The sequence below is a fragment of the Rhododendron vialii genome, chromosome 3a, assembly GCF_030253575.1.
Source record: "Rhododendron vialii isolate Sample 1 chromosome 3a, ASM3025357v1".
Taxonomy (NCBI): Eukaryota; Viridiplantae; Streptophyta; class Magnoliopsida; order Ericales; family Ericaceae; genus Rhododendron; species Rhododendron vialii.
Genome location: NC_080559.1, coordinates 7,401,665 through 7,427,234, shown reverse-complemented (window position 1 = coordinate 7,427,234; position 25,570 = coordinate 7,401,665). Strand labels below are relative to the sequence as shown.

The following is a 25,570-nucleotide window of genomic DNA, read 5'->3' as shown; positions in this document are numbered from 1 at the left end:
CTAGAAACGTGTTGCAAAGATGGACAAAAGACGCAAATGATGACTCATATAGGCCCAGACTGAAACCGACACCCCTGTGCACCCACGTTAGGACCATATGACCTGCACAGCATGACAAAACTTGGCAAAAGCCCCTTGAACGAGATTTGAGGTGCTTTGAATTTGAAATGTACCCCCATGGGTCTAAAAATCTCTTTTAGGCGTGGTGGTTGCCTACCGCTGTCTGATACAGGGATTGAAGAAGCGCGCGCAGGCTTGAGACCAACGCGCATCACTTTTGTACGAGTGCGTGTGAACCTCAAACTAGCGCGCGAGATTGCAAAGCTACTGCAGCCGCTTAAAATAGACGTTGCTGAACTTAGAATAAACCGTGAGCCGTTAGACCTCATAAGCATTTCGTTCTGTTTTTTATGCTTCAAAATATTTTAAGGCTTTTACTCAGCTTTAAAATAGCAGTTTGCATTAAATTTGAAAGACGAATGGTTTCCCCCTTCTGATTCTCCAATGAATTAATGGTCTTCAGCCTGCCAGTCAGCACTCCGACTTGTCTTGTTCTCGACCTTTCTTGACCCTTGATGTGCACCAAAACGTCAACCTTGGATCCAATTGATTAAGTATGACCGAGCCTCGAAGAGAGACTGCCTACGTATCCCTTTATGGGAATCAGGTTAAAACGTAGTTCAGGCAAAGGTTCACTCGTGTGTTTTACCTCTCCTTTTATGCTCTAACTTTTGCCTAGTACCGCCCTTTCAGGTCTTCGGTCTAGCGAGCTTTCGACTTTTTGCCAATTCATTTTTGCCTAGACCGCCTTCATAGGTTTTCGGTCTAGCAGGCTGCTCTAACTTTTACTTGGAATCGCCCACCCTTGTGGTTTTCGATCCAACGAGCATCTCTTAGGGATAATAACACTTGAGTTGATCTGGGTTGACCAAGGTGTTGAATTTGTTGCCGTCGAGGTCGATGATCTTTGATTGTAACCCCAGATAGAACGGCTTTGATAGTGAAAGGGTCCTGACTGCTATAATTGGAAATGCCTCGCTCCAGGCCACTTTTGCACCCTTTTAATGTGTGCTTGATGGAACACTGTTGTTACTGTTTTGCGTATGGTACGAGGCCTGGAGCCTTCTGAGCTGCTGCTTTCTGGCTTGGCATCCGGTAGCAGGGAATTTGATATTTCTTTATCCCATGATCAACGCCAGGCGTGTCTTTGTGAGACCATGCCAAGGTATTGTTGAATTCTTTAAACAAGTCTGAACGGGCGCAATACTCTTATGGGGACAGCGCTAAACCAATTTGAACCATCCGGCGGTCTGCCTCATCTTTCAAGTTTATTTGAAATTACTTCTTCTTTTTAGAGGCTGAGCATGCCTTTCGTCTTCCCTTTCGGCGAGGGAACACATTTCCTTGGGGATGATCCCATCGAAATCTATCCCTTCGTCGTCGGGGTTGACACGGTTTATTCAAAAGCCAACAAAGTACTTAAAAGCAGGATAATGCATATCATAAGAACCCTTGGGGTTGCCAAGTACAGCAAAAAGACTCGAATTGAGGATAGAAGCTACGACATGGAGGGCCAAGAGGCACAAGCTCCGACTCAGAGCTAGACTTAGATGACTTGACAGACACTGCGTCAGACTCAGACTCGAAAGTGTCCATGCAAAAGAGACGCGATTTGAAAATGCAACTTTTATAGTTACCCTTGACTTCTTCGCAGAAAGGTGGGAGCTAGAGGACAACAGGCTCAAGCAACAGCACTTCGGCTTCTTCAGCTTCTCCATCCAAACCCACTTGAGAGAACTCCTTGAACAACAGCCCCAAATTCTCATGATTGAAGGATTTCAGCGAGTTCGTTTTCTCCTTTGAATGATTAAGCTCCCTCTTGAATTCCTTCTTTGTAGGCTCCTCATCACTGTCAACCAAGGTGTCGGTAGTGAGGACATCGACTGCACCTATGGCCATCAGGTTAACCTCAAGTTTGGATGGGAGAGACAAAATTTGTTCGGCTTGATTTTCTGGGTTAATGAAAAGGGTTGGGTTGAATATGGTGGAGCTAGGTTTGATTTGAGTGGAGCTTGAGTTGATTCGAGTAGAGTTGATGGATATCCGGCTAACACATGGGTTGGAACGGTGTTGGGGTATGAAGTTGGATATGACATTGGGCTTTGATGGGAGTGGAGCTTGAATGGTGCCATTATCAATGAGATTTTGAATTTTATGTCGAAGGCGGAAGCAGGCATCGGTGAGATGGCCAGGCATTTGGTGGAAAGCACAATAGGCGTTTGGGTTGTAGGATGCCGGGAATGTTCGAGGCGAAGAAGTTGGAAGGAGTGGCTTGAGGAAGCCAGCTTCGAGGAGCTTCTCATAAACCGAGGACAAAGGCGTGGAGAAACGGGAGAAGGTCCTTGGTGGGTTTCGGCGATTGGATTGGGGGTTCAAGGTGGAGCCTTTGCTTGCTTTGTAGTTGCACAACATTGCACCATCAACAGGGTGCACTCTTTTGCCCTTGGGATTGATTTCTTTGTCGCACATATCCTCCCTTTCGGCGTTGGCTTTGAACAAGGATTCAACATTCTCCTCCGGGTGAGTCCTGGCTTTATGAAACTCAACCAGGTCTTTGAACACGTCTTTCGAGCACAGCTTGGTTCCAACCGCAGGAGCGTGGCGGGCCTGAAGAGGTTCTTTGACTAGCCCCAGATCTGTCTTTGAAATGACAGAGGCAAAAAGGTCAACCAGTCCCTGGACCATAGCCATTTGTTTGTCCATTTTCTGGTTCATTTCTTGAACAACCCTCTTTAGCTCAGCCAGCTCTGCTTGTGTTGCCATTTTGGATTGATGAGTGAGGAGGGTGATATGGCTTTGGAAGTGACGGTGAAATAGCCCCGGCAGACGCTCCTAAGTAGGCTTGGCTCTTTCTTTCGGTGAAACGGCCTAGAGCTTTGACAGCAAAGTAAATGAGAACTCAGTGGTGTTCCTGCAGCAAGCTTTTGAAAGAATTTTGAAGGAATGCAAAGCGCATGTCATCGTCGTCGGTGTCCTCCTAGACTCTATGACTAAAGAGTGTCTATCTTATGACATTTGGACGTTGCCATGAATCCTCGGATATTCTTTTCGAGGGTGTATCCTTGATTGAATCGACTGTCACTAAGAGATGCCAAAACAGCCTAAGTCTTTGACTTTTCCCTTCTCGAAGTTTCAACTTCGGAGTTTTCTGTTTGAAACCTCGATCGGGCGTTTAGACAAGGACTTAAAAAGTCTTGATTTCCCAAAGTCTCGTTGATCCAAGGACTTTGAAAATTGAAAACATGCACCATCGAGATGCATGACTCGTCATCGGGCCAAGGCAACGCCGAACGGACGCAAGACAGACTCGACAAAAGATATCCTAGAAGCCGCCCTAGCATGCTCCTACGCAAAAACGGTCACGAATGAATGTACAAGCATGCGATAAGGAAAGCGGTAACACATAGACAGGATATGGGGTTAGAAACAAGTAATCCTACCCTGCAGGTTCCTGTCTTATGTTGAAAGGTTCTAGTGCTTTGTAAACGCTGTAGAGGCTGGTTTTGGCTTAAAGGGGTTCCTCTGACTAGAGCCGCGATATACCTCCCATTGCAACGCGTGGAGCAAAGCAATGGTCGAACGGTAGTACGACTCATCATCGTCCAAGGTTGTTGGGCGTTCGAGGACCCCGGGCTCCAGTAAACTGTGCCGGTTACCCAAAACACCTCAACGGGGCTGACCAACCATCGATACGAACGGAGAATGCCGAAGAATGATTCAATGAGAGAAAATGCAATGCTTTTGAAAACAAATGCCTTTTGAAGCTTGGCTCACTTTTGTTAATTGATACTTGGAGAAAACTACACAAGAGAACAATAGCAAACAGCCCCAGTTCGGATTGGTCGGATGCTGAGATCCTGTTACGTTACCAGTCCGTTCTTCAGCAGCGCGAAGCGTACTGTTTTGACAAGCTTTTGAAATTTGTTCAATCGTGTATTAATTGCCAAATACCAATTAATGCGATGAGTTCCCCAGCAGAGTCGCCACTGTGGGCACGCGCCCCAAAAATGCTCGATCTTTGGGTCCATTTTAAAAGATTGGGCGCGGCCCCTTTTTGAAAAGCGCGGCGAAACGCTTCGATTCAGAGTCGCCACTCGGGTTTTAGCGGTGAAAACACCCAAGGAACCGAACTCGAAAACGTTTGCTACGTTCGTTTGATCTTTGAAAAGGCGTAGACTGGTCCGTCATTACCTTCGATATCTGAGGTTCGGGAGCCAGGTTACGAGAGGGGAAGGGTTTTATGGCACCCCTCTCGCCCAATCCGAAGATCGGTCTCTACTCAGGCATTTTGATAAAACTTTTGCATTTTTCTCTCATTGATCATTTCTTTAGCCAATTAGGGCGGGGGAACAGTTAATGGGGATTAAAACTGTGACAAGTTGCAGTTATGTGACAACAATGATATGGATGCTTATTGAAATATTATAGATTGAAAACAGACTTCTGTGAGCGTTTTAAACAGACTGGTTAACACTAATCCGGAATGACATGCGCACGAAGAGGTCTGCGTGCACTGGCCAAACCACTGCATGCAGGCTTCACCTGCGCACGCCACGCATAGACTGGCGTACTCCAGTAAGCCTAAACCCACAGCTCTTATTTTCAACCCTCTGGGCTCTGGAAAGGACCAGTGCACACCCAGGACAAACCACGCAGTCAATGTATCAGCAGCTATATAATTACAGACAGATGAAATGGCTTTAAGCCATGAAAATAAACGGAACACCCCATAAACAGTGTGGGAACGCAAAAGGGGACAAGACTAAGCTAAGATGCAAGGGCCAGCCACTGGATCTTGGCATAATTACCGTACGCCCGTCGTATGAGACCGTACGCCAGTTATACCCCTTACCCAGTGCTTGGCTTTGCATCTTCTGGGCTCTGGAACATGACCAGAAAGCATCCCAGAGGCTATCTAAAATAGATATGAACAAATATTGAATGCTACAACTAAACAGCTCTATATACAGAGAGCTGTAAACTAGTTTTTAGCATGCAATAAGATGATGAATAGACAGGAAAAAGAGCATAAAACAAAGATCTGGACCCTATTTCACAACTGGAGTACGCCAGTTCCGGAGGGCTCCGAACTGGAGTACGCCAGTTGTTAACTGGAGTACGCCAGTTCCAGACAGATCCCAGACAGATCAAATTTAAAAACTGTACGTACTGCCACGGACCGGCGTACGCGGGCTTATGACCGGCGCACGCCGATTCTAGTCAGAAACGATTTTTTTGTTTTTGAAACCTTAACAGCTTTAGGGCCAGAACTGGTATTGATTACCAGCCTTGACCCTGTCAGCGCCCCTCAGAGATCAGAACAGGAAAACAGTTCAAAGGTGTATACCTTTCGCTTTTGAGTTTGATGGTGTGTTTTGAGCTTGAGCTTGAGGTTTGAGGGATGGATGATGAATGTTTGGGCTTGGATGATGTATGAAAGGGGCTGCTTGCTTACTCTTTCAAGTGATGAAAGAAGAGAAAGCAAGAGACCAAAGGAGAGAGATAGAGAAAGAGACTTTGGAACTCTTTTTTTTTGTAACCCCTTCAAATGGAAGTATATGGGGTTATATATAGGGGAAGAGGGAGAGAGAGGGGCTAAGGCCAGTCAAAGGGACTGGTGCCTTAGCCCTTAAGGTTTGCTTCTCATTGGATGAGAGGAAAAGGTGATGGGATGGGAGTGTAAGAAATGTCCCCCGGCGGAGAATGCTTTTTCAATGGATTGGAAGGTTCCCAAGTGCTGTAGACCCCTACCCATGGCTTCTGCATGCTTAAAAACACAAGTTTGACCGGAAGTTTGACTAGCGTACTCCAGTTAATAACTGGCGTGCTCCAGTTCTTGCTTAGTCAACGGTCAAAGTTGACCGATGACTGACACGTGGCAGAGGACCGGCGCACGCCAGTTGATTACCGGCGTATGCAAGTTGGGTTTTGTTGAGGCCTTTTGGTTCTGGTTTAGAGAGTTTGAAAGGGATCTGAAAGGGTTTAAAAATGCTCAAAGCTCAAACATACTAACATTTCCTGGGTGTTCTTGATCCGTTTCATCATCGGGGAAATAAAATACCGTAAAATAGCGTTATCTGGACAGACCAGAATAGGGTGTCTACAAACTGTTTGTTAGATCCCTTTTCCCGTTTTTAATAAAATTCATCTTTTGCCGATAAAAAAATAATAATAATAATCCTAGACTCAAGCAACCTAAATCATGCATGGGTAAAAATAAAGAAAAATAAACGAGGCAAACAAATAAGAATTCTATCATTTAGGCCTCTGAGATTTTCTATTCAGTTTGCCAATCCCCTTGCACTCGTGAACATTTCAGGATATTCTTTTCTATGCTTTACTCTATTTAAGAAATCATTCCTCATGATTAGAGGCAGGCCGAAAGTTTGCTCTCATGGCCTAACCAAAACTTATTCTTTCCTCCAAGATTTACCCACCCCAGGCCCTACAGAATATTGGAACCATAATTTCTGAAGATCAAAGGGGTAAAGTTCCTTTCTGTGCAAACTGTCTAAGATTCTACGAAGCACGGACACTTCTAAGAATAGGGCTTGTCGTCGTGTCAGAAATCTGACTCTTTTCAGCACTCTTCAAGGCATGTCTGGCCGACTCTTGTGAAAATGCTTCTCGATTGCTTTATTTTTATTTTTTGGACCTAAGCAGACACACCTGCGACACATATAACCATTACCCATCACTTAGAAGTACATGCAAAAAAAACAAATATCGATTTCAAAAAAATATGTTCGGGTTCCATTGAAGAATTACAAGATCGTAGAAGGATGATACATTAGTTTTCAAGTTGTGGTATATGGAGTGACTATTATAGAGTTTTGGTTTTAGGTTTAATCTTTTAACATATTTCTGACAAAAAAATTTCCTCATCAACTGAATATTAGCAGAATGAAAAGCATCCCATGTGGAGTAGCTCATTCTCATTGGCCTACAAAAAGAAAAAAAGGGAACCAGCCCAAAGCAAAAGGTTAGGCTTTCTGGTAGCCTTGCATTAGTTTTTCAGACATGGTCCTGCAAAATGATTGAAAAAGTTTCTCTTTTCCTCGCTTTGTCGAGTTTTAATAAATTTCCTCTTGATAAAAAGAAATAAATTAAGAAGTTTCACTTGGTGTTCTGATGATGCAAAGTGGAAATTATCAATGTCAAATAATCCAAGGCCTTTGTCTAATAAACTAAAGAAACCATGGCCTTATATAAGCATGGGTTTTGCCTTTTTTCATAAAGGTCTCAACTCTTGTGGTCTTCCATGAAGTCGCATGATTGAATTCTATAGAAGCCAAATGTTCCAAACCATAAGGCTATTGGAGAATTTGTCTCGGTCGTTAACTCAGGGCTCCAGAATTAGTCGAGGTATGCACAAATTGGCTCCAATATCCGGTTATCAAAAAATCTCCCTAGTGACTCTTGAAAATTATTTTTAGAGAACAATAATTTTAGAGTTTTAAAACTTATCAGATTCCAGCAGTCTACAGGTCATATCATGAAGTTTTTCAATAAGAAGATTAGATGGTACTACAATTTTCATTTATACAAGTCAATTCTCAACTACAACCAACTCAATCAAAAAAACTAAAAGCATATATTACAGGAACAAAGCATTGATCATGGGCAAAGAATTTACTCAGCAGCAAATTGGGCACTTAATCAATCCATTGTCATTGCACTCTAGACACCTAATCCATGTCCATTCACCGGTCGGCTCGTTCGGAATCACTTTCCGACTACCGTTGCATCTGGAACACACCACAAATCTCACCCCACCGCACCCACCACAAGGGCAGCCGGATAAGTTCACCGGAATCCCTCGGAAGAGTCTCCTCAGCCGCCCTTGTTCGTGCAATCGCACCACCTCCTCCGCCCCTCCAATGTGTCTTCCCTTGATGAAAAGCCGCGGTGGGAGCACCCTGCTGCCCATGACCCGCCACAGTTCCTCCCTAAACTCCGAGTGCATCGAAATATCTCTTTCGAAGTAGACAACTTTAAAGCTTTCCAATAAGAACTTGACGCTATTGCAATCCTCGAACGTTTTTCTAATCCCCTTCAGGCTTGTCGTGTACAAAATGACTCGTTCATTTCCCTCTGGTGGACAATTCTCCTCGAAATCCAACAGTGTCGGAAATTCTTCACCCTCCTCGTCGGCTTTTTGAGTGACTCGTTCATTTCCTCCTGGTGGAAAATTCTCTTTCCAATCCGACAATGTCGGAAACTCTTCGCTCTCCTCAGCCTTCTGAATGACTCGTTCGCTTCCTACCTGTAGACGATCCGCTTCACAATCATCTGCAGGCGATGGAATTAGAATTGGAATCTCTGCATTCTCCTTGGAAATAATCTCTTTCCAACAGTCATAGAAAGGAGCATCAGTTTCCTCATCTTGGCCTTCATTCTTCAACCGTTCGGATAGGCTGATTCTTCCGGGAAAAGGCTCTTTCGGGTTGTAGCAATTCTCCTCTGCTGACCCTTTTTCAGCATGGAAAACTACTCCTTGTCTGAGAGAAGTGATTGAGGAAATGGATTTTAGTTTCCTTAGGAATCGTCCCGTCACGCCTTTCATATTTGAGTTCTTTCTGCAGGATCAATACATGGGGTGATATCAGGCCAGTATGAGGAAAGAAGAAAAGGAGACAGGAGTTATGGCTGAGATTGGGCAGTGCTTCTAAGAAAGAAGAGCAGGCAGAGGAGGCAAGATTGATGGAGATTTGTCACACTCTTTTCTCATTCCAACTTGCTCGAAAGTGGAAAGTGGAAACAGGAAAGTGGCTTTCTGCTTCTTGCTTTTAGAAGTTTTTGAGTAATTATTGCTGGATGGATGGATGGTTAGGCTGTGGGATGGCACCTTTTTTCCACTGCCGAAAATCCAGCCAGAGTCATAAATGATAAAACTAACAGAAAGCACCAGTGGGGATTGATTAAGTTGTGGAAACTCTAGATCTGGTTAGACAAGGCTCAAGTTTGAGTTCTCATAGTTTTTTTTATCGAGGCTAACACTATCTAGACTTAGTGGGACCTTAGCTTCTGTCCCGACCTAGATGTGGTGGGATCCCTACAAATGGTAATGTGATGTGATGGAACAATACTCTCTAACAAATGTGACGTGGTACCATACATGCACCTACATAAAACTAACAAAAAAGCGGGTGTAGTGGACTTCGGAATTGGACTCTCAAGATTAGTCGAGTTGTGCACGTAAACTGGCCCAGGCACCTCAAGTTATCAAAAAACACAGAAAACGGGTAGTACGGTGATTGATTTCCACCAGCGTTGAATTTACTTTTACATGGGTGGCTGGAGTAACCATTAAGATTTTGCTCGTGGTGGGATGCCTTTGAATCCTTTGTCTGTCCCATATGTCTTTGACTCTTTCCCTGTGTGTATCTTGATCACAGTGAAGAGAATCCCAATGTGTAAGCGAGGGAAACGGCTGTGAGAGTGGTTGTAGAAATTAGTCTGAAGTACGCTCAAGTTAACCCGAGACACTTTGGCCCTGCATTACAAAAAAATAAAATGAAAGGCTCGTATAAGAAGGTAATTCTAGCGTTTCACTTGAAAAATATAGAACCGGAGTAGAAGCCAGAAGGCTCCAAAACATTTATTCTTTTTTGAAGAACAGGGAATTCTTAATATATCATAGTCTAGGATTAGGAGAGGGGTGGTGGAATGTTGAGCCCCAATTCACATAATTTGTGTGAGGGAGCGCGAGCATGAAAATGTCTTTGAAGTACGTCATAAACAACTCAAATCCGCGAGAGCGAACATCGAACAGCGCTAGCGCAGTTTGACAATTGAAAACGCAAGCACAGTGTATTTTGAAAGATTATATGAGTATGGTTGAGCCTGCCAGCTAATGGAGTAGTATATCTTAAATGACTTAATCAAATCATAGATATATGACGAGCCTTGATTTATGGTGACGCAACAGCTAAAAAAAGACATTAAAAAAGCGAGTGAGACTTAAATAAATTAATGACAAGAGGATTTAAAGTCTGGTGTAGACTGCACATGCCTAAGCATTATTTTATTTTATTTTCGATCACCAAATAGGGTGGAAATGGGCGATCAGCATAGCAACTCTTCCTGGACATGACCACAAGGGTTCCCGACCCACTATGAAATATCCGGTTCGAGCCATAGCTACTGCCCGTGAGAGCAAATCATCGCCACACCACCACTTGGGTACTAGATGAAGAAGGGCCCTCCACGCCCAAGCATTACTTTGATAATCTAAAGAGGTCTCGACCCCAAGTAAGCAAAAGGACTAAAACTAAAAAAATACTACATACCCATGAAAGTGGCAATTCATTTCGTGCGTTGACATGGCATGATCTGATTGGCTCATAACGTCGATGAGGATGGTTGGACGAGCGAACTTATACGATTTTAACGTTTTAACAAAAAAAAACTACTATAATTATAATCTGAAAAAAATTTAAAACTTGAAAGAAGACGGTTGCCCAGACTCATCCACCCGTTCGTCCTTGTTCCGCTGGATCAAAGCTGTGCCCGAGGGAGACAAGGAGTGCCAATTGCTATAATGCAACCATAAGGTTGCGAAAGCAACTTTTTTCCGTCTGTATCCTTTTTCATGATTGAAATAACTTTCTGTGTGGGTGTAATTAAAGCAACTATAGTGACTGGTTACTTTCTTTTTTTGTAGCAGACCATGAGTCGCATGACTCTTCTTCCCCACCAAACTGGTGGAAAAGTTGATTAGACCGATTTCCAGCATCTTCTGAGGAGTTTCCCTACGAGCTTTTTTGTACTCCCTGCGAGTTTTTTTTGTACTCGAGGAGAGATATGTTTTTAATCTTTGATCAGTAATAAATATTTCTTATCGTTTATAGTTTGTCTTTAATTTGGATCTTTCAAAACGACTTTTGGACGGCCGGGCCGAGATTGGCCTCCATAAACTTTATGTACGGAACCTCCGTAAGTAAAGATTTTCCTTCTTGTTATGGCCGCCTCCGAGGCATCGAGAGATGAGATATGAAAGCAGAAAATTTGGTGGAGAAGCGAGGGGAAATAATGAGCCGTTTCACAACTATATATGCTTTACGTGTGACATAATAAAAATTTCAGGTATTAGCGTAAAAATCAAAAAAATAGGGGGGGGGGGGGTCACATGGTCCTCTTGGGTTGAATCCACCCGTGACTACGAGACTATCTGACTTCAATCATGAGGTAGAGGCGAGCGGGTTGGGAATGGGAGAATCTGTTTCTCAAGTAGACGCATACGGTGCCGTGTCAAGGTGTTCGATCCAAATTCTTGAGTGACAAAATGAGATTTTAACGCTCATACCCTTGGGCAAAAAGATATGCAAGTACCCTGTTGCACGCCAACAAGTGAATTTCGGCTACCATATGTTACAGTATTTCTGTTAGCTAGAGAGAGAGAGAGAGAGAGAGAGAGAGAGAGAGAGAGAGAGCATTTCAGAAACATATCAACAACGTTAGCTCGAAGAACATGGATACGTTTAAGGAATACGCAAATGTACAAAATTCCTTTACTTTTCCTCACTCCCCTTGCCAATCTAGAGAACCCCCAAAACAGACAGGAAAACGGTCTCATAGGGCACGTTTAATTGTCAGACTATTTTTAGGGAGGATTAGAAAAGATAGAATTACTTACCGATGGGTATAGAGAGAACAAATGGGGTCCACGTGCACTACGTTTGATTAGAGTGGATAAAGATATAAAATTCTACCTTACCCAAAAAAAAAAGTTTACAATGAGGATTACTGAGGAGGGAGAGAATCCGTAGAACATGGACTAACACACACCACCGCTCCCACTGGTGTTAGTTAATACCCCACATGAGGTAATAAATGGACAAATAATCTCACCTTGTCCAGTCCAATGGTTAATCCCGGACGTACCAAACACGGGATAGGGAATAATAGGAAGCGTGTATCCTTTTTTATCGATAGGAAACATGTATCATTGTGTTCCTTTAATCCTAATCTCACATTCCTAGTCTAGCAATCAAGCGAGCCCAAAGAGTTCGGGGTAATGTGAACCTAAAAAGAGTCCTCACAAAATCAGTCAATGTATCATTAACATCCCAACCGGATAAAAAATAATAATAATAATCATTAACATCCCAACTACCTAATTTAACACTATTCAAAAGCTATTAAGTGCAGTTGAAAATGATTATAATGCACATGGATGGACCAGCAATCACATTGTAAACAGTACTATACAAGAATGATTATTACACTCCAACTAGCCATAAACAGATGCAACCTCTGAACAGTAGGTAAAGATCAAACTCCATAGCATAAATGGCTACTGAGTACTGATGAACCTTCATCAAATCACTTAATTATCAGCTATAGACTCAAATGGTAAAACTGAAGTAAAAAAAAAGGAAGGGAAAACAGTCATTAACTAGTACTATTACTTTTCAAAAATGATACGGATCTGGACACTTAGTCCAGGAAACTCAATCAACGGTCCAGATTTAAAGAATCTTCCAAGGAACAAGTTTGGACCATTGATTGGGTTTTCTGTTTTCTCTTTCCTGGACTGTACTAGGCCTGATTACTTTTTGTTACCCAATTGATTCGGAAAAAAAAGACTCAAAAATAATAATAATAATAATAATAGGACTCCTTACCCTAACACATGCCAAGAGAGCTATGTAGTATGGCTCCCCTTTCCATTGATCCAATGCCTTGGTGTATTCCTCAGACGGGAAGCTCCCATGAGCCCATCGACTCTTCCTCGGCGAAAATGGTCACAATATGGCACAGCCACAGGGGTGCAACAAAAATGGTTTTATGCACTTGTGGGAAAACAGAACAAGATTCTAGATCCCAGTTTCATCAGGAAAGAGTTTGATCTTCAAAAGTCTTTGGTAATGTAAAAACAGCCCCAGAGTAGTAGCAATCAATGTGTTCTTTGCACACTCGTCGTTGGAAAATTGCCTGCTCCTTCGAAAGCCATTGAAGCTACATGATAAAATTAACGTACCAGCTTTTGCTACGTAATGAAAGAGAGAGTGATTGATCGTGGTCGTTACCCTAAGGTGTACGATCACCATTCATTGAAACCCCCTTCAAAACTAAAGATACAACGATGACCGCAATTTTCTACCATAATAGCAAAGTTCCTCAATGCTTAATTACAAAGAATGGAACCTATGAGGTGCAACCATCTACAACTTCTCAGCAATGATCGCGCGAGGCTAGTCATTGTTTAGAATGTCGCAAAAACAAATATGGTTCCAATTGCTGTTTTCAAACACTAATCCAAATTCCGCAGCATTACTCTTGCACCCAATACGTTTTGCGACTTTGAAATTCCGATGCCCAACCATTCAGCCATCATCAATTAGTAACAAAAGATATTATGGTGATCGTACCCATGAAGAATTCAAACCAATTACTAATGTCAACAGAATCCCTAGATTGTTTCACCTTCGGTTCGCCAAGTTATATTTCACAAATGGTGTTCTTGTCCTCATTTTCTACCGAACAAAACGAAAGTGTACCACTACTATCAGTCAAACACAATATAGTAGGAGAGACGCATACTTTGCATTTTTATGTCAATTTGACCACCAATGAGTTCATTTCCACTGAGGACCTCGCCAAGGCAACCACATTTGTGAGCTGCATTGCCAGGTTCATGGCATATGCCCCTAAAATAAAGAGACCTTCTTGGATAAGTTATAGTTTCATTTCTTCTTGGTTTTTCCTACAATACAAACACCAGGAAAAACGCCCGGAAAATTTGCAAAACACACGGTTAGCCAAGGATTCTATAATAAATTCATCATTCTTGCCAATTCTAGTACTCTTTCTGATTAAACATCAAATCATCTTAACAATTCAAAAAATGAGAACATATGCCCCTTAAGTGAAGAAAGAAGCATTGAGACACCCCCGAGTCTCGATATCATACCCGTTTGTAGTTCATGCACTCGTGTTCAACAACTCCATGCAGTATGGTCTTCAATTGGAAGGATCAGTAGTTTTCACCACCCTAAAACATGCAAGCGGCGCGTGGCCGGGATAGTCGGCATCTCTTCACATAATTCCATCACCACATCTGTAAATTCCAAAATAAAAAACAACAACGAAGAATGGTGGCTTTTATCCTATCCAGTATCCACTATACTGCAGAGTCCTGTTCTCCATCTCTAAGTAGAAAGAAACTTTAACATAAGGTTGGTTACCCAATGCTGAAATTAGGTGAAAATAGTCTTTCGATTTTTAGTTCTAGTCATTGTGACAATGCTTTTTGCAATTCTAGATCACATCAGGGGCAGCTCCGCCTTAAAACGAGCGAATCCCCTAGGTTCAATAATGCACTAGAAATTTGTAATTTTTGACAAATAATTTGATTTTTCTTTAATATTATTGGCACTGAATTACTCTTACAGGGTCAAAATAAATAAAAATTCACCTAAATTGGTGAGTAAGTAGGTGATATAGCTCATCAACACAAATAAATTATGGCCAATTTGTAACCAATATAAATATATGTATGTTTATATATAGCTTTGTATAAAAAATTTCTCTTTACGTTTTTGTCGCCGCTCAACAGTAATCTTAGAGCCGTACCTGGATCACATGATGTACTTATTCCAAAAAAACAGTTGTAAACCAACAACCAATGAATAACCTTACTCCAACGAGTAAGAGACTAATACATCGGGCTAATTAATTTTTTTTTAGCAAAACGGAACAATAATGCAAAAGGCTCGTTGAATCCAAGAGCAATAGCAAAATGAAACAAGCAATGGAAAGAGTTTGCAGAAATCACGGGAAAAAACCTAAAAAGCACAAAATCACTTCTTCTTTCTTTATAATTCCGATGTTCGAACGAGCTTACGTGCACAAACACACAAAAGAAAACTAGTCAATAGATGGGTTTTCAAACAAGCATATAACCAACATCTCAAAAGGAAACTAGTCAAAGAACAAAGAACATCTTTAGAGAGAGTGGGGGGGGGGGGGGGGGGGGGGGGGGGGCAAACCTGTTGGGGGGAGAGAAAGGAAGCATATGGGATCGATTTCTTTCTCTACATGGATATACTCACCCGGCACTGAAGAAAAATTTCTCTAGCTTCTTTTCTGCTTTTGGTGGGATGTAGGCCTCGTTCCATAAACCTTCTAAGCATCTTATTTCATATTTTCAAACTCAAAAATAATGTAAATGAAAAATAATTTGTCAATTTTTTTTGTACTATTTAAAAGATTTCAATGATCTATCAAACAAGATCCATATTGATAGAAAAATTATTTGCGTAAACACATAATTTGGAACTTGAAATTGCCTTTATAAATACTTATTTGGATTTCTGGAAAGGGGCCGTAGAAGCAGAAGCAAGGAGTGTTTTAATTTCAAGAAACCTCGCAACTTCAACATGCGATGTATTTCAAAACCATGTCGTTTTCTGAGCTTCCTCGCATTTTCTCTCTATTATCCCACAACGTCCCTTAAATTCCATAGATATCTCCACAAACATAAAATATGGGTCCTTCGTGCCTTTTTGCGGAACTCGCCACACACTTTCGCTTTGTATTGGCTTTGATACCACTCGTACGATCCGTATTAGCTGACTTGCTATTCCTCTAGTCTAACCATGTTGTTCAAAAAAATAATAATCTCAATTTGTACAATAACTGCACAAGAATCGTTGCATACTACCTTCATTTCATTTTTCACCACCAATGTGCCACTTCTTCTCGCAAGCAAAATTCTCCATATTCAATGAAAGAAATAGAATGTTGGGTTGGAGATGCTTATCTTTTGAACATAAGGTTGAGCTCTCTGAACATAAGGTTGAGCTTTCACTAATTTTTGTCTTCAAAATAATCACCATGGTATTTTGATTAACCTATGTGATTAGAATAAATTGCTTAGAAAATTCGTGAAAGAGATACTTATTCACGGAGGAGCCGTAAATAAGTTATTCACACTGGACTAACGATAAACACACTAGAAGACAAGGAAAACACGTATTTCTGTGTACTTTATATACCCTTTAATTCACATTCACACACTTACTATTGTCAGTCTATTAGGCTGATTTTAGAATTTGGGAGCGACTATTCACAGCCTCGTATTTTCTCCTTTAGCCCATTACTTCACATAGCCCATTTTCAATATTTAAAAATAAATAAATTCTCCATATATCTATTAAATGTACCTGGTCTTCCCATTATATCATTCCCCTCTCAAAAAATACACTTTAACTCACACCGTACCCGTAGCCACCACCTCCACTTCCATAGCCACCACCGCCACCTCTCTTCAAGGTGTCGTTCTCTCTCTTTCTGTTCGTCACTCTCACTCACTCACTCACTCTCTCTCTCTCTCTCTCTCTCTCTCTCTCTCTCTCTCTCTCTCTCTCTCTCTCTCTCTCTCTCTCAGTATATGTATGTATATATACAATAACAGCAATTAGATCACTTTCGGTAACAACAAGTCGAAAATATGTACAAAATTCGGTTACCAACTGTCGAACTATATATACGAAAATCATACATAAAATTTTGGTAAATAACTGTTGAAAACAAGATTATATTCGGTAATTACATGTCGAAAAAATGTTCAGCCTTCGGTAAACAACTGCCGAACTACTATATACGAAAATCATACATACATTTCAGTAAATAGTTGTTAAAAACAAGATTATATTTCGGTAACTACATGTCGAAAATGCATACAACAAAAACAAGAAACATATATTTCGGTAATTGGATGCTGAAAATGTATCTCAATTTCGGTAACTAACTGTCTAGTATGGTAATATTTTACAGTGATTAGCTACCGAAATTACTTATTTTATTCTATTTGGACCAGTCACATCGAAAAATTGGATTTTGTAAACTCAGACGCCACAACAAAGAACTGGAGAATGATGAAGAAGAACAGGGGAGGAGAAGAGAAGATGAAGAACAGGGGAGGCCTGGCGTGTGTTTTTTTTTTTTTTAAAAAAAAAACGTGAATAATGATTCAGGGGGAAGGGGGAAAAAAATAATTTAGGGGTTTTGTTCACAAGGACATATAGGTCATTTCATATATAGGTATAAGGGTAAGTAGGTCATTTTGCATTAGGGGACGTGTTGAAAATTTTTAACAGCTAAGGCAGAAAATATATGAAACTCTCCTTGTCTGTTGTCTCATCTTCTCCTGTAAATCATCAACCAGAATTATGCTCAGCCACTCTCCTCCACTTCCAATTACAAAACCACCAACACACCCACCTCAAAAACCCACATGTTGGTCTCTCACCCAAATCCCCAGCTCTTCAATCACCAACACAAAACCGCAAAATTGGGCACTCTCAGACTCACGAACCAAACCCAGAGTCTTTCGAAACTAGGGTTTAACAGGTGGAGTCAAAGGAGAAGACGGTGTAATTCCACTGTGAGGCCGCAATCTGTGTTGAGTGTTGATGATAAAGTATTGAAAAGTGCTATTAAAGCGGATAGGAATAGCAACAACTATAGATACGATGTAATTGTTATTGGGTCTGGGATTGGTGGGTTGGTTGCGGCGACGCAGCTGGCTGTAAAAGGAGCTAGGGTTTTGGTCCTGGAGAAGTATGTCATTCCTGGTGGGAGTTCTGGATTTTACCAGAGAGATGGGTATACATTTGATGTTGGGTCATCTGTCATGTTTGGTTTCAGTGAAAAGGTCAGCACTACTACTATATTCTTGACTCGTTTATGACTTGTTTATGAGATGAACCGGTGAGCCGATCTCAAAGCTTGAATTTTGTTTATACATTTTTGAACGAGCCGAGCAATAATACGTTCGAGAGCTTAGCGAGTGTAAAAAAGATGTTGAACCTTGGTTTGTTTATGGAACAAACTGTTTTTAACGAGCAAACACCAACAATTTGGTTCTTTTATTAGCCTTACTCATCATACATCGCATATTTATTTTTTTAGCAACGACCCGAGGAGTTGATTGTTCAAGATTGGTATGAAAACTAAACGAGCTTTAAAAATATATTCGGGCTTGACTTGTTTATGGGAGGAACCGACGAACTGATCTCAAAGCTCGAATTTTTTATACATTTTTGAACCAACTGAGCAATAATATGTTCGGAACGAGCTTAAAAAGATGTTCAAGCAAGCTTTGTTTGTTTATGTAACAAACTGCTTTTAACGAACGAACACGAGCAATTTGGTTCGGTTATCAGGCCTACTCATAGTACGACGCATATTTATTTTAGAATGTCGCAGTTTAGTGAGTTTACGCAGTGGAATGTTATTAATTTCTTCTTTATTTAAGTGAGGCCCATAGATTGCAGTTTGTTTGCTGTTGATCTGCCATTGTTGAGATGTTTGTTTCTTTAAAATCTTGGCAGGGCAATTTAAATTTGATAACCCAAGCATTGGCAGCAATTGGGTGTAAGATGCAAGTGATACCTGATCCAACTACTGTTCATTTCCATCTACCCCATAATCTTTCTGTCCAAGTTCACAGAGAATACAGTGAATTCATCACAGAACTTATCAGTAAATTTCCCCATGAGAAGCAAGGGATTCTGAAATTTTACGGTGAATGTTGGAAGGTCTGTCTTTAGCGGAGATGCATGTACCTTCTTCTGGGTGTTTGACGTCAACTTGTGTTGTGAAACTTACATTAAGAATCTATTTATTTGGTAGATCTTCAATGCCTTGAACTCGTTGGAATTGAAGTCATTGGAGGAGCCAATCTACCTTTTTGGACAGTTTTTCAAGAAGCCTCTTGAATGCTTGACGCTTGGTAAATATTTAACACTAGTTTGTCCATTATTTTGATTGTTCTGCATTGAGAGTTGGAAAAATGCATGTTTGCATGGGAAACAAAGCTCATACTTTATTTGGTCTAAAGTAGGACTCTTGAGATTGAGTCATCCCCCAGGGGGCAAGGACTAATCCCCATATCTATCTAGGATGGTCCAACTTTCCGCTTTCAATAAAGAGGGCTTAGCGAAAAGAAAAGGAAAAGAGTGACATCCCCCTCCCTTGTGGTCGAGCACTCAAATCGACTCTATCGGTCGAGCACAAACTGTCGTTTCCCTCTCCCTTGTCACTCGTGGGATTCAAATCAATCAAGCTACTTTCCTTTAGTGGATCTATTCCTGCAATTGCGAAAGCTGTTCGATGGGGGACTGCATGTACCTAGGGACTAGTTGGTGCTGTAAGATACAAGACGTTTCATCATAAAAGCAATCCAACTTCTCCACGGATGCAAAAACTCTCAGGGGATGATTAAACTTCCGTGTCACCCAATTATTCTTTGCACACGAAAATTAATTGTGTATGGATCTGTATGTTTGTTGTTTTTCTGAGGTGCAGTGCTCATTACATGTGGTAGCCATTCTCATGTTTCTTAGGTTGATTTGGGTATTTAAGCCCACTTGGGAGCTTTGAGGCAATGTTTCCAATCACTTTTTTTGTTTGTGGGTATATTGTTTTTCAAACCTTAGGGGCAGGATCCTTCTAAAATGGGTGTGCTCCAAAGACGGGAGCTCAAATCGGCCCTCCCAAGATGGGAGCTTGATGGGACCTCGCTCCCCATTGAGACGGGAGCTCAAATCGGCACTCCCAAGATAGGAGCTTGACAGAAGCCCGCTCCCCATGAGACGGGAGCTCGCTCCTAACTAAGATGGGAGCTTCTCGGGCTGTTAAGACAATTATTCTCTTACTTTTAAGGGAGTTATGTCATTGTGGAAATAAGAATATGAAAATCATATCAATATCAAGAAGTTTTGCAAATTGAGAAAATATCTAATTACCAATAAGTAACCTTTAAGACTGGGAATATTCTCAATAAGAATAACTTTTTCTTCAATGGTTAAGTATTTAAAGATATTTTATATATGTTATGAACTATATAAGCTCCTTAGGCGCTCCCAACCTTAGGGGCTTCTAGGTGTCTCCGCTCCCCCGCACCCACTTCCGCTCCCAACCTTGCTCCGTGCTACTAGTTTTAAATAGTTGGAGGAAAATTTCGGACGAGTGAGGAACCTGTTAAATTACCTGAATTTGTAGGTTTGCAAGATATTCCAGGATATGCAAAAGCTGTTGTTGGAAAAAACGAAAAAGTCTTATGAACCATCTCCACTACTCCCACATGCCCTGAGGAAAAAGTTGGTTACATTATTTTGTGGTGTAGTTACATGTATTTATTTAAAGATTATGTGAACCAAAAACAATCATCTTGACTGCACTTCTTACATGTCAAATCTTTTGAATGGTTTGTAAAATCTGGTGAGTGTAGAACAAATACATGATATGAGCCACTGGAATTTCCTTTTGCTTTCTGGGTTTGACACCCTGGATGTACAATCATTTGGGCTTTGATCTACCTTTTTCTGCATATTTGTGTAAAGTTACGTAGGATGTTCAAACTGCTTTCAGGTTGCTGTCTGTACTTCGGTTTTCCCATGAAGTCACATAGTGTTAATGACTACCTTAAACATTTTTTATAAGTAATTTAAAGTGGTCATTGTTGTCCTCTGAAGCCTACTATTTGCCGCAAAATGCTGGTGACATAGCACGGAAATTCATAAAGGATCCTGAGTTGTTGTCCTTCATAGATGCTGAGGTGGGTTGACATTATCCTTTTTCCAGACTGAAGATTTTCCTTATTCAAAAGCTTTTGGGTTCCAAACTATCCCGTGTTGATCTCACGCAAAGAAATTTGTCCATGGCATTTGCAGTGTTTCATAGTGAGTACAGTTAATGCTGTACAGACACCAATGATAAATGCAAGCATGGTAATCTCTCTTATTTTTGCATCTCTGTCCCCCTCTCTTTGTTCCATTTCTGTTTTTTCTTATTATGTTTCCGTAGGTTCTCTGTGACAGGCATTTTGGGGGAATCAATTACCCTGTTGGCGGGGTTGGTGGAATTGCCAAGTCCTTAGCAAAAGGTTTAGTTGATCAGGGCAGTGAAATACTTTACAAAGCTAATGTGACAAACGTTATAATGGAAGGTGGAAAGGCTGTGAGTTTGTTCTTAGTGACGCCAAATTTGTTTACTGTATTGATCACTGTGGAAAGAATAATTTGTTTCTCATGTTATTTTTTCGCAACAGGTGGGAGTGAGATTGTCCGATGGAAGAGAGTTCTTTGCCAAAACCATTGTATCAAATGCCACTAGATGGGATACGTTTGGTTAGTTCTTCCATAACTTCCCAAACATTATTTCCAGTATAGACGTCTGGCTCTTTAAAAAACTTTGAGTGAGCAAGGTGCCAAATAGTTAGTATATTGTATCCCATCGTTGTTAGGTTTTGGGGGTGATGTAGGGAGGGAGCTACTCCCCATTACGGCATCCCATCGTCACTGCAAAACACCCCCAAGAACATAGCACAGACATACACGGGGAGAGGTGATTTTGTTGATTTTGCCATTTTTGTTCTTCTAGTGGAGACTCGATGGAATTGATATTTTTTTTTATTACAGGCAAGCTTCTAAAAGGAGAAGATCTTCCTAAAGAAGAACAAAATTTCCAAAAACTGTATGTCAAGGCACCCTCTTTTCTTTCCATTCACATGGGGGTTAAAGCTGAGATTTTGCCGCCAGATACGGATTGCCATCATTTTGTTCTTGAGGTACTTTTCTACGTAGAACGCATTTGTTAGATGATTCCACAGAAAATGATGAATGGCTGCCATGATGTATTTATGCTTTTTACTGTATTCCCTAATCATGTAGGATAACTGGACAAGTTTGGAGAAGCCATATGGGAGCATATTTTTGAGCATTCCAACTATTCTTGACTCATCATTGGCTCCAAAAGGGCGCCATATTCTTCACATATTTACAACTGCTTCCATGGAAGACTGGAAGGTAAACATAGTTTTAGATTTTGATTCCGTTTTTCTATTGTAGATCCCTCGCTCAGTATCTAGTTGGAAAATGAGTAGTTCATTACACAAGTAATCTGGTTTTTAACCTGCCAGGGCATGTCTCAAGAGGACTATGAGGCAAAGAAAGAGCTCGTGGCTGAGGAAATCATTAGCAGATTGGAAAAGAAACTGTTTCCTGGGCTTAAATCTTCTATTGTTTTCAAGGAGGTACAAGTAATTCTGTCATAATCGAAATCGTCTACTATTTTATACCTCATTTTTTTTTCACAATAGAACTGGTGTTTGGAAGTTGGGCTTTGCTGAAATTTCCACACCCACACACACACACACACACACACACACAAAAAAGGAATTCAAAGCTGTGAACTCTTTTGGTTTATTTTTGTTAGCCTGGCGATTCATCAATTTTTAAACCAGGTGATGAGTTCATAAAGCCTTTTGCAGTATTGAAGTTCCCAAAATTACTTGTGATGTGGGGAAAAAGATTCTTGCTATTAAAAAGATTGGTTATTTGCAGCCTTTTCTTTTGTTGTTTCTGTGATCATGCCTTTTCTTTTGTTGAACGATATTTTTATGGTACTTGTAAATTTAGGCTCTACACACACCCACACCCACACCCACACCCACACCCCCGTTTCAAACCCACACACACATTTGACGACCAAATAAAAATTGTCTCTTGACTTTTACATGGACCTCCTTCTTAGGTGCTTGCTTTTCATTGGTGCTCTTCGTGTTCACATAAACCACCTAGCTGTGCATTGCAGAGGGCCAACACTTGTGTAGTATGTTTGTCTCTGTATACGCTAATTGCTTCAAATTCCCCTCTTCTCTAAGTTCTCTTTGAACTCTTGAATGGGTAAAACTTGGAGTACAGAATTTCAGAGTTGTCATGATAGTATGCCTAAATTTCTGGAATTGTCATAGGCTTTCTGATTGATTAATGAGTTTTTGACGATTGTTAATCATGCCAGGTTGGGACACCAAAGACACACAGGAGATACCTGGCTCGGGATAATGGTACCTATGGACCTATGCCACGTGGGAATCTTAAAGGCTTATTGGGAATGCCATTTAACACGACTGTGAGTTGAATGCAAAATTAGCTCTTCAAAGTAAATTAAGTACCTTTGTCAGAAACTTGGATAAGGGTATGGGTATGGAATCTGTGTCCAACATGTGTTGTTACCTAGCAATCATATTTTGTACTCCATTTACATATACCATGATCCATGCGTGGAACTCCTACATGCATGAAATGCCCTACGAACTACTAAACACTGATTATCCTATCCTAAGAAATAAAAGAACCATGTTGAGAAATATGAATAATTTGGTGTGTCCCCATACAAAGAATCTGACACTTAGACACATATCCGCTACTGAAATTCGTAACCAAGTCATCCAATATAGCAAATTCAAATGCATGGGTTAATAAATAGATGCTTGTAGCTGCATCAACATGCATAGTTGATTCATTATGGTACTATGGAACTTGCAGGCTATTGATGGTTTGTACTGTGTTGGAGATAGTTGCTTTCCGGGACAAGGTGTTATAGCAGTAGCATTCTCCGGAGTAATGTGTGCTCATCGTGTAGCTGCTGACATCGGTAAGCATGGTTTCTGAATCCTATCTTGTTGCGGAATCTTGGTCATTAGGTGAAAATGAAGTTTGATCTTACATGACTTTGCCTTGTTTGGATGGTCTTTTGAAAATTTTTGAGTTTGGTTTTTGGGTAATGAGTGGTGAGAGAAATTATGGTGATAATTGGAGATAGGCGAAATGAATGGAGAGAGATAGAGAGAGAAATGAGAATAATGATTGGAGAGTGGAGAGAGAAATGAGAGTAATGATTGGAAGTATAGGTAATGAGTGTTTTTTGAGTTGGGATTTTTTTTTCAAAATACCATCCAAACAAGGCATAATAGATATTGTGCAACTGTATTTTTAATGATTCTGGTGCTTTGCTCATAATTGCATGTTTGGGTGGAGTTGTCTTCTTGGAAAAATTGTTATGGCACTGGTAAGACCAGAACATTTCCAACTTCTTTTAAGCTGATGACAATGGTTTCCATACGCTTTCACATAGTGGATAATGTAAAAAGTTGGATCAACGCAATGCTTATTCGTTTCAACTTTGAATACTGCTTTTCATTTGGCTGGGGGTTCTTATGTTTTTCATTCTTTTTTCGCAGGGATTGAGAAGAGTTCCCCCGTATTGGATGCTGCTCTTCTTAGAGTACTTGGTTGGTTAAGGACGTTGGCATAACTGCATCTTCACTTGTTGGAATGGAATACACAACATCTTCACATTGAAAGGACTTGCATCTGAATAGCAACATTCTCCTGTAAGTTGAGGGAGGGAGATGCATGATATATACTTCTCCTGAGTTCGTGTGGTGACTGTCAATTCCACGTTGAAGTGTGCTGTAAAGGTGATTTTGGTAATTACAATACTCTGTTGTAGCTATTTTTTTTATCGGCTCCGTAGTAGCTATTTTAAAGACTTCGGCTGTATTTATACAAAATCCTTATGGTGTTATTTCTGGTATTAGTTCCTGCAAATGGTTCATATACAGAAGTAACTTGTATTGTGGTACAAAGTTCATTAAAGGAATAACTAAGCCATGTAACTAACTTGTTTAAATTCCTTGTGATGTAAGTGAAACAAAGTTCTTGCTAATGGTACTAAAGGGGGGTTTTGAGTATGGCTGTAAACAAACTGAGCGGCGCATGAGCTTGGCTCGGTTCAGCTCATTAAGGCTCAACTTGGCTCGGCTCGTTTAGTAAACAAGCCGAACTCGAACTCGAGTTTTCGGCTCATTTACTAAATGAGCCAAGTGGAGCTCGGCTCGTTCGACAAAAGCTCGGCTCGTTAAGGGAGGCTCGACTCGATTAAAGAGGCTTGTTTAGTAAATGACTAAGCTTAGTTCATTAAAGCTCGAGCGGAGTTCGAGCTTGAGTTTTTGGCTTGTTTAGTTTGTGTAAAAAAAAAAATTCGAATTAGGTCTCTACGTTTGCCCTCGTTGATGCCTTCCGGCTTTGATTTGGGGCATAGTTCCACGGCATAACATCCCTTTGAGTTCCTCAATTTTTTGAGGTATTGGTCACTGTAAAACTTTTTGAGAGCAATCACTTTATGTATATATTGTCAAAGATTATGTTTGTTTCCAACCCTTCCCCGTCCACACCCTAACAAATAGAACATAGGTGGTATTATTATTGGTAAGCATATATACATAGGAGGAAACGGGGGGAGAGGTTATATTTATGCCGATGGGAACAAGAGGAAAATTACGTATATAATGCTACAACAAGAAGTATAGTAAGCAAAATCACATAGAAAGAAAAAGGGGTACAATATAACCATAGTGGATGGCTCAGATGGGTGTCAATTGGTTGAAATTATCCCTCTAGGACCGAAACTTCTAATTACCAAGGTGAATTTATCAAATTTGATTGCCAACCTAAGAGTATTTTTTACTCCCCGAAAATTGGTCCTTTTCTGGTAACGCTATGTGTGTCGAACTAACTTGCGCATATCTCGAACTAATTCCTCCAAACTCTCTCACAGTGATTTTAAACACGCTTAAGCATGAGGTGAGGAAGCTCCCAGGGTTACTGGGAAGAAGCAACCCCTAATATTGGAAGACCATCTTCGGGCCATA

The 25,570-nt window shown here is 40.8% G+C and overlaps 2 protein-coding genes across 3 annotated transcripts; one reads left to right on the top strand and one right to left on the bottom strand.

Moving 5' to 3' along the window:
* Positions 1 to 7,696: 7,696 nt before the first annotated feature.
* LOC131321082 (uncharacterized) lies at positions 7,697 to 9,419 on the bottom strand. Its single transcript, XM_058352097.1, has 3 exons — positions 9,277 to 9,419; positions 8,781 to 8,918; positions 7,697 to 8,639 (listed from the first exon to the last, which is right to left on the bottom strand). The coding sequence occupies exons 1-3, from the start codon at positions 9,417 to 9,419 to the stop codon at positions 7,697 to 7,699; spliced, it is 1,224 nt and encodes a 407-aa protein (XP_058208080.1).
* A 7,773-nt stretch (positions 9,420 to 17,192) lies between these two features.
* On the top strand, positions 17,193 to 24,549 carry LOC131318537 (prolycopene isomerase, chloroplastic). 2 transcript variants are annotated; one of them, XM_058348380.1, is made up of 13 exons: positions 17,193 to 17,725; positions 18,405 to 18,611; positions 18,706 to 18,805; positions 20,550 to 20,632; positions 20,748 to 20,804; positions 20,881 to 21,033; positions 21,125 to 21,203; positions 21,495 to 21,643; positions 21,747 to 21,881; positions 21,995 to 22,108; positions 22,876 to 22,986; positions 23,403 to 23,511; positions 24,098 to 24,549. In XM_058348380.1, the coding sequence occupies exons 1-13, from the start codon at positions 17,306 to 17,308 to the stop codon at positions 24,169 to 24,171; spliced, it is 1,791 nt and encodes a 596-aa protein (XP_058204363.1). In that variant the 5' UTR covers positions 17,193 to 17,305; the 3' UTR covers positions 24,172 to 24,549. The 2 variants fall into 2 exon arrangements, with proteins under 2 accessions (XP_058204363.1, XP_058204364.1); XM_058348381.1 differs by having other exon boundaries at positions 17,673 to 17,729.
* The last annotated feature ends 1,021 nt before the right edge of the window (positions 24,550 to 25,570 follow it).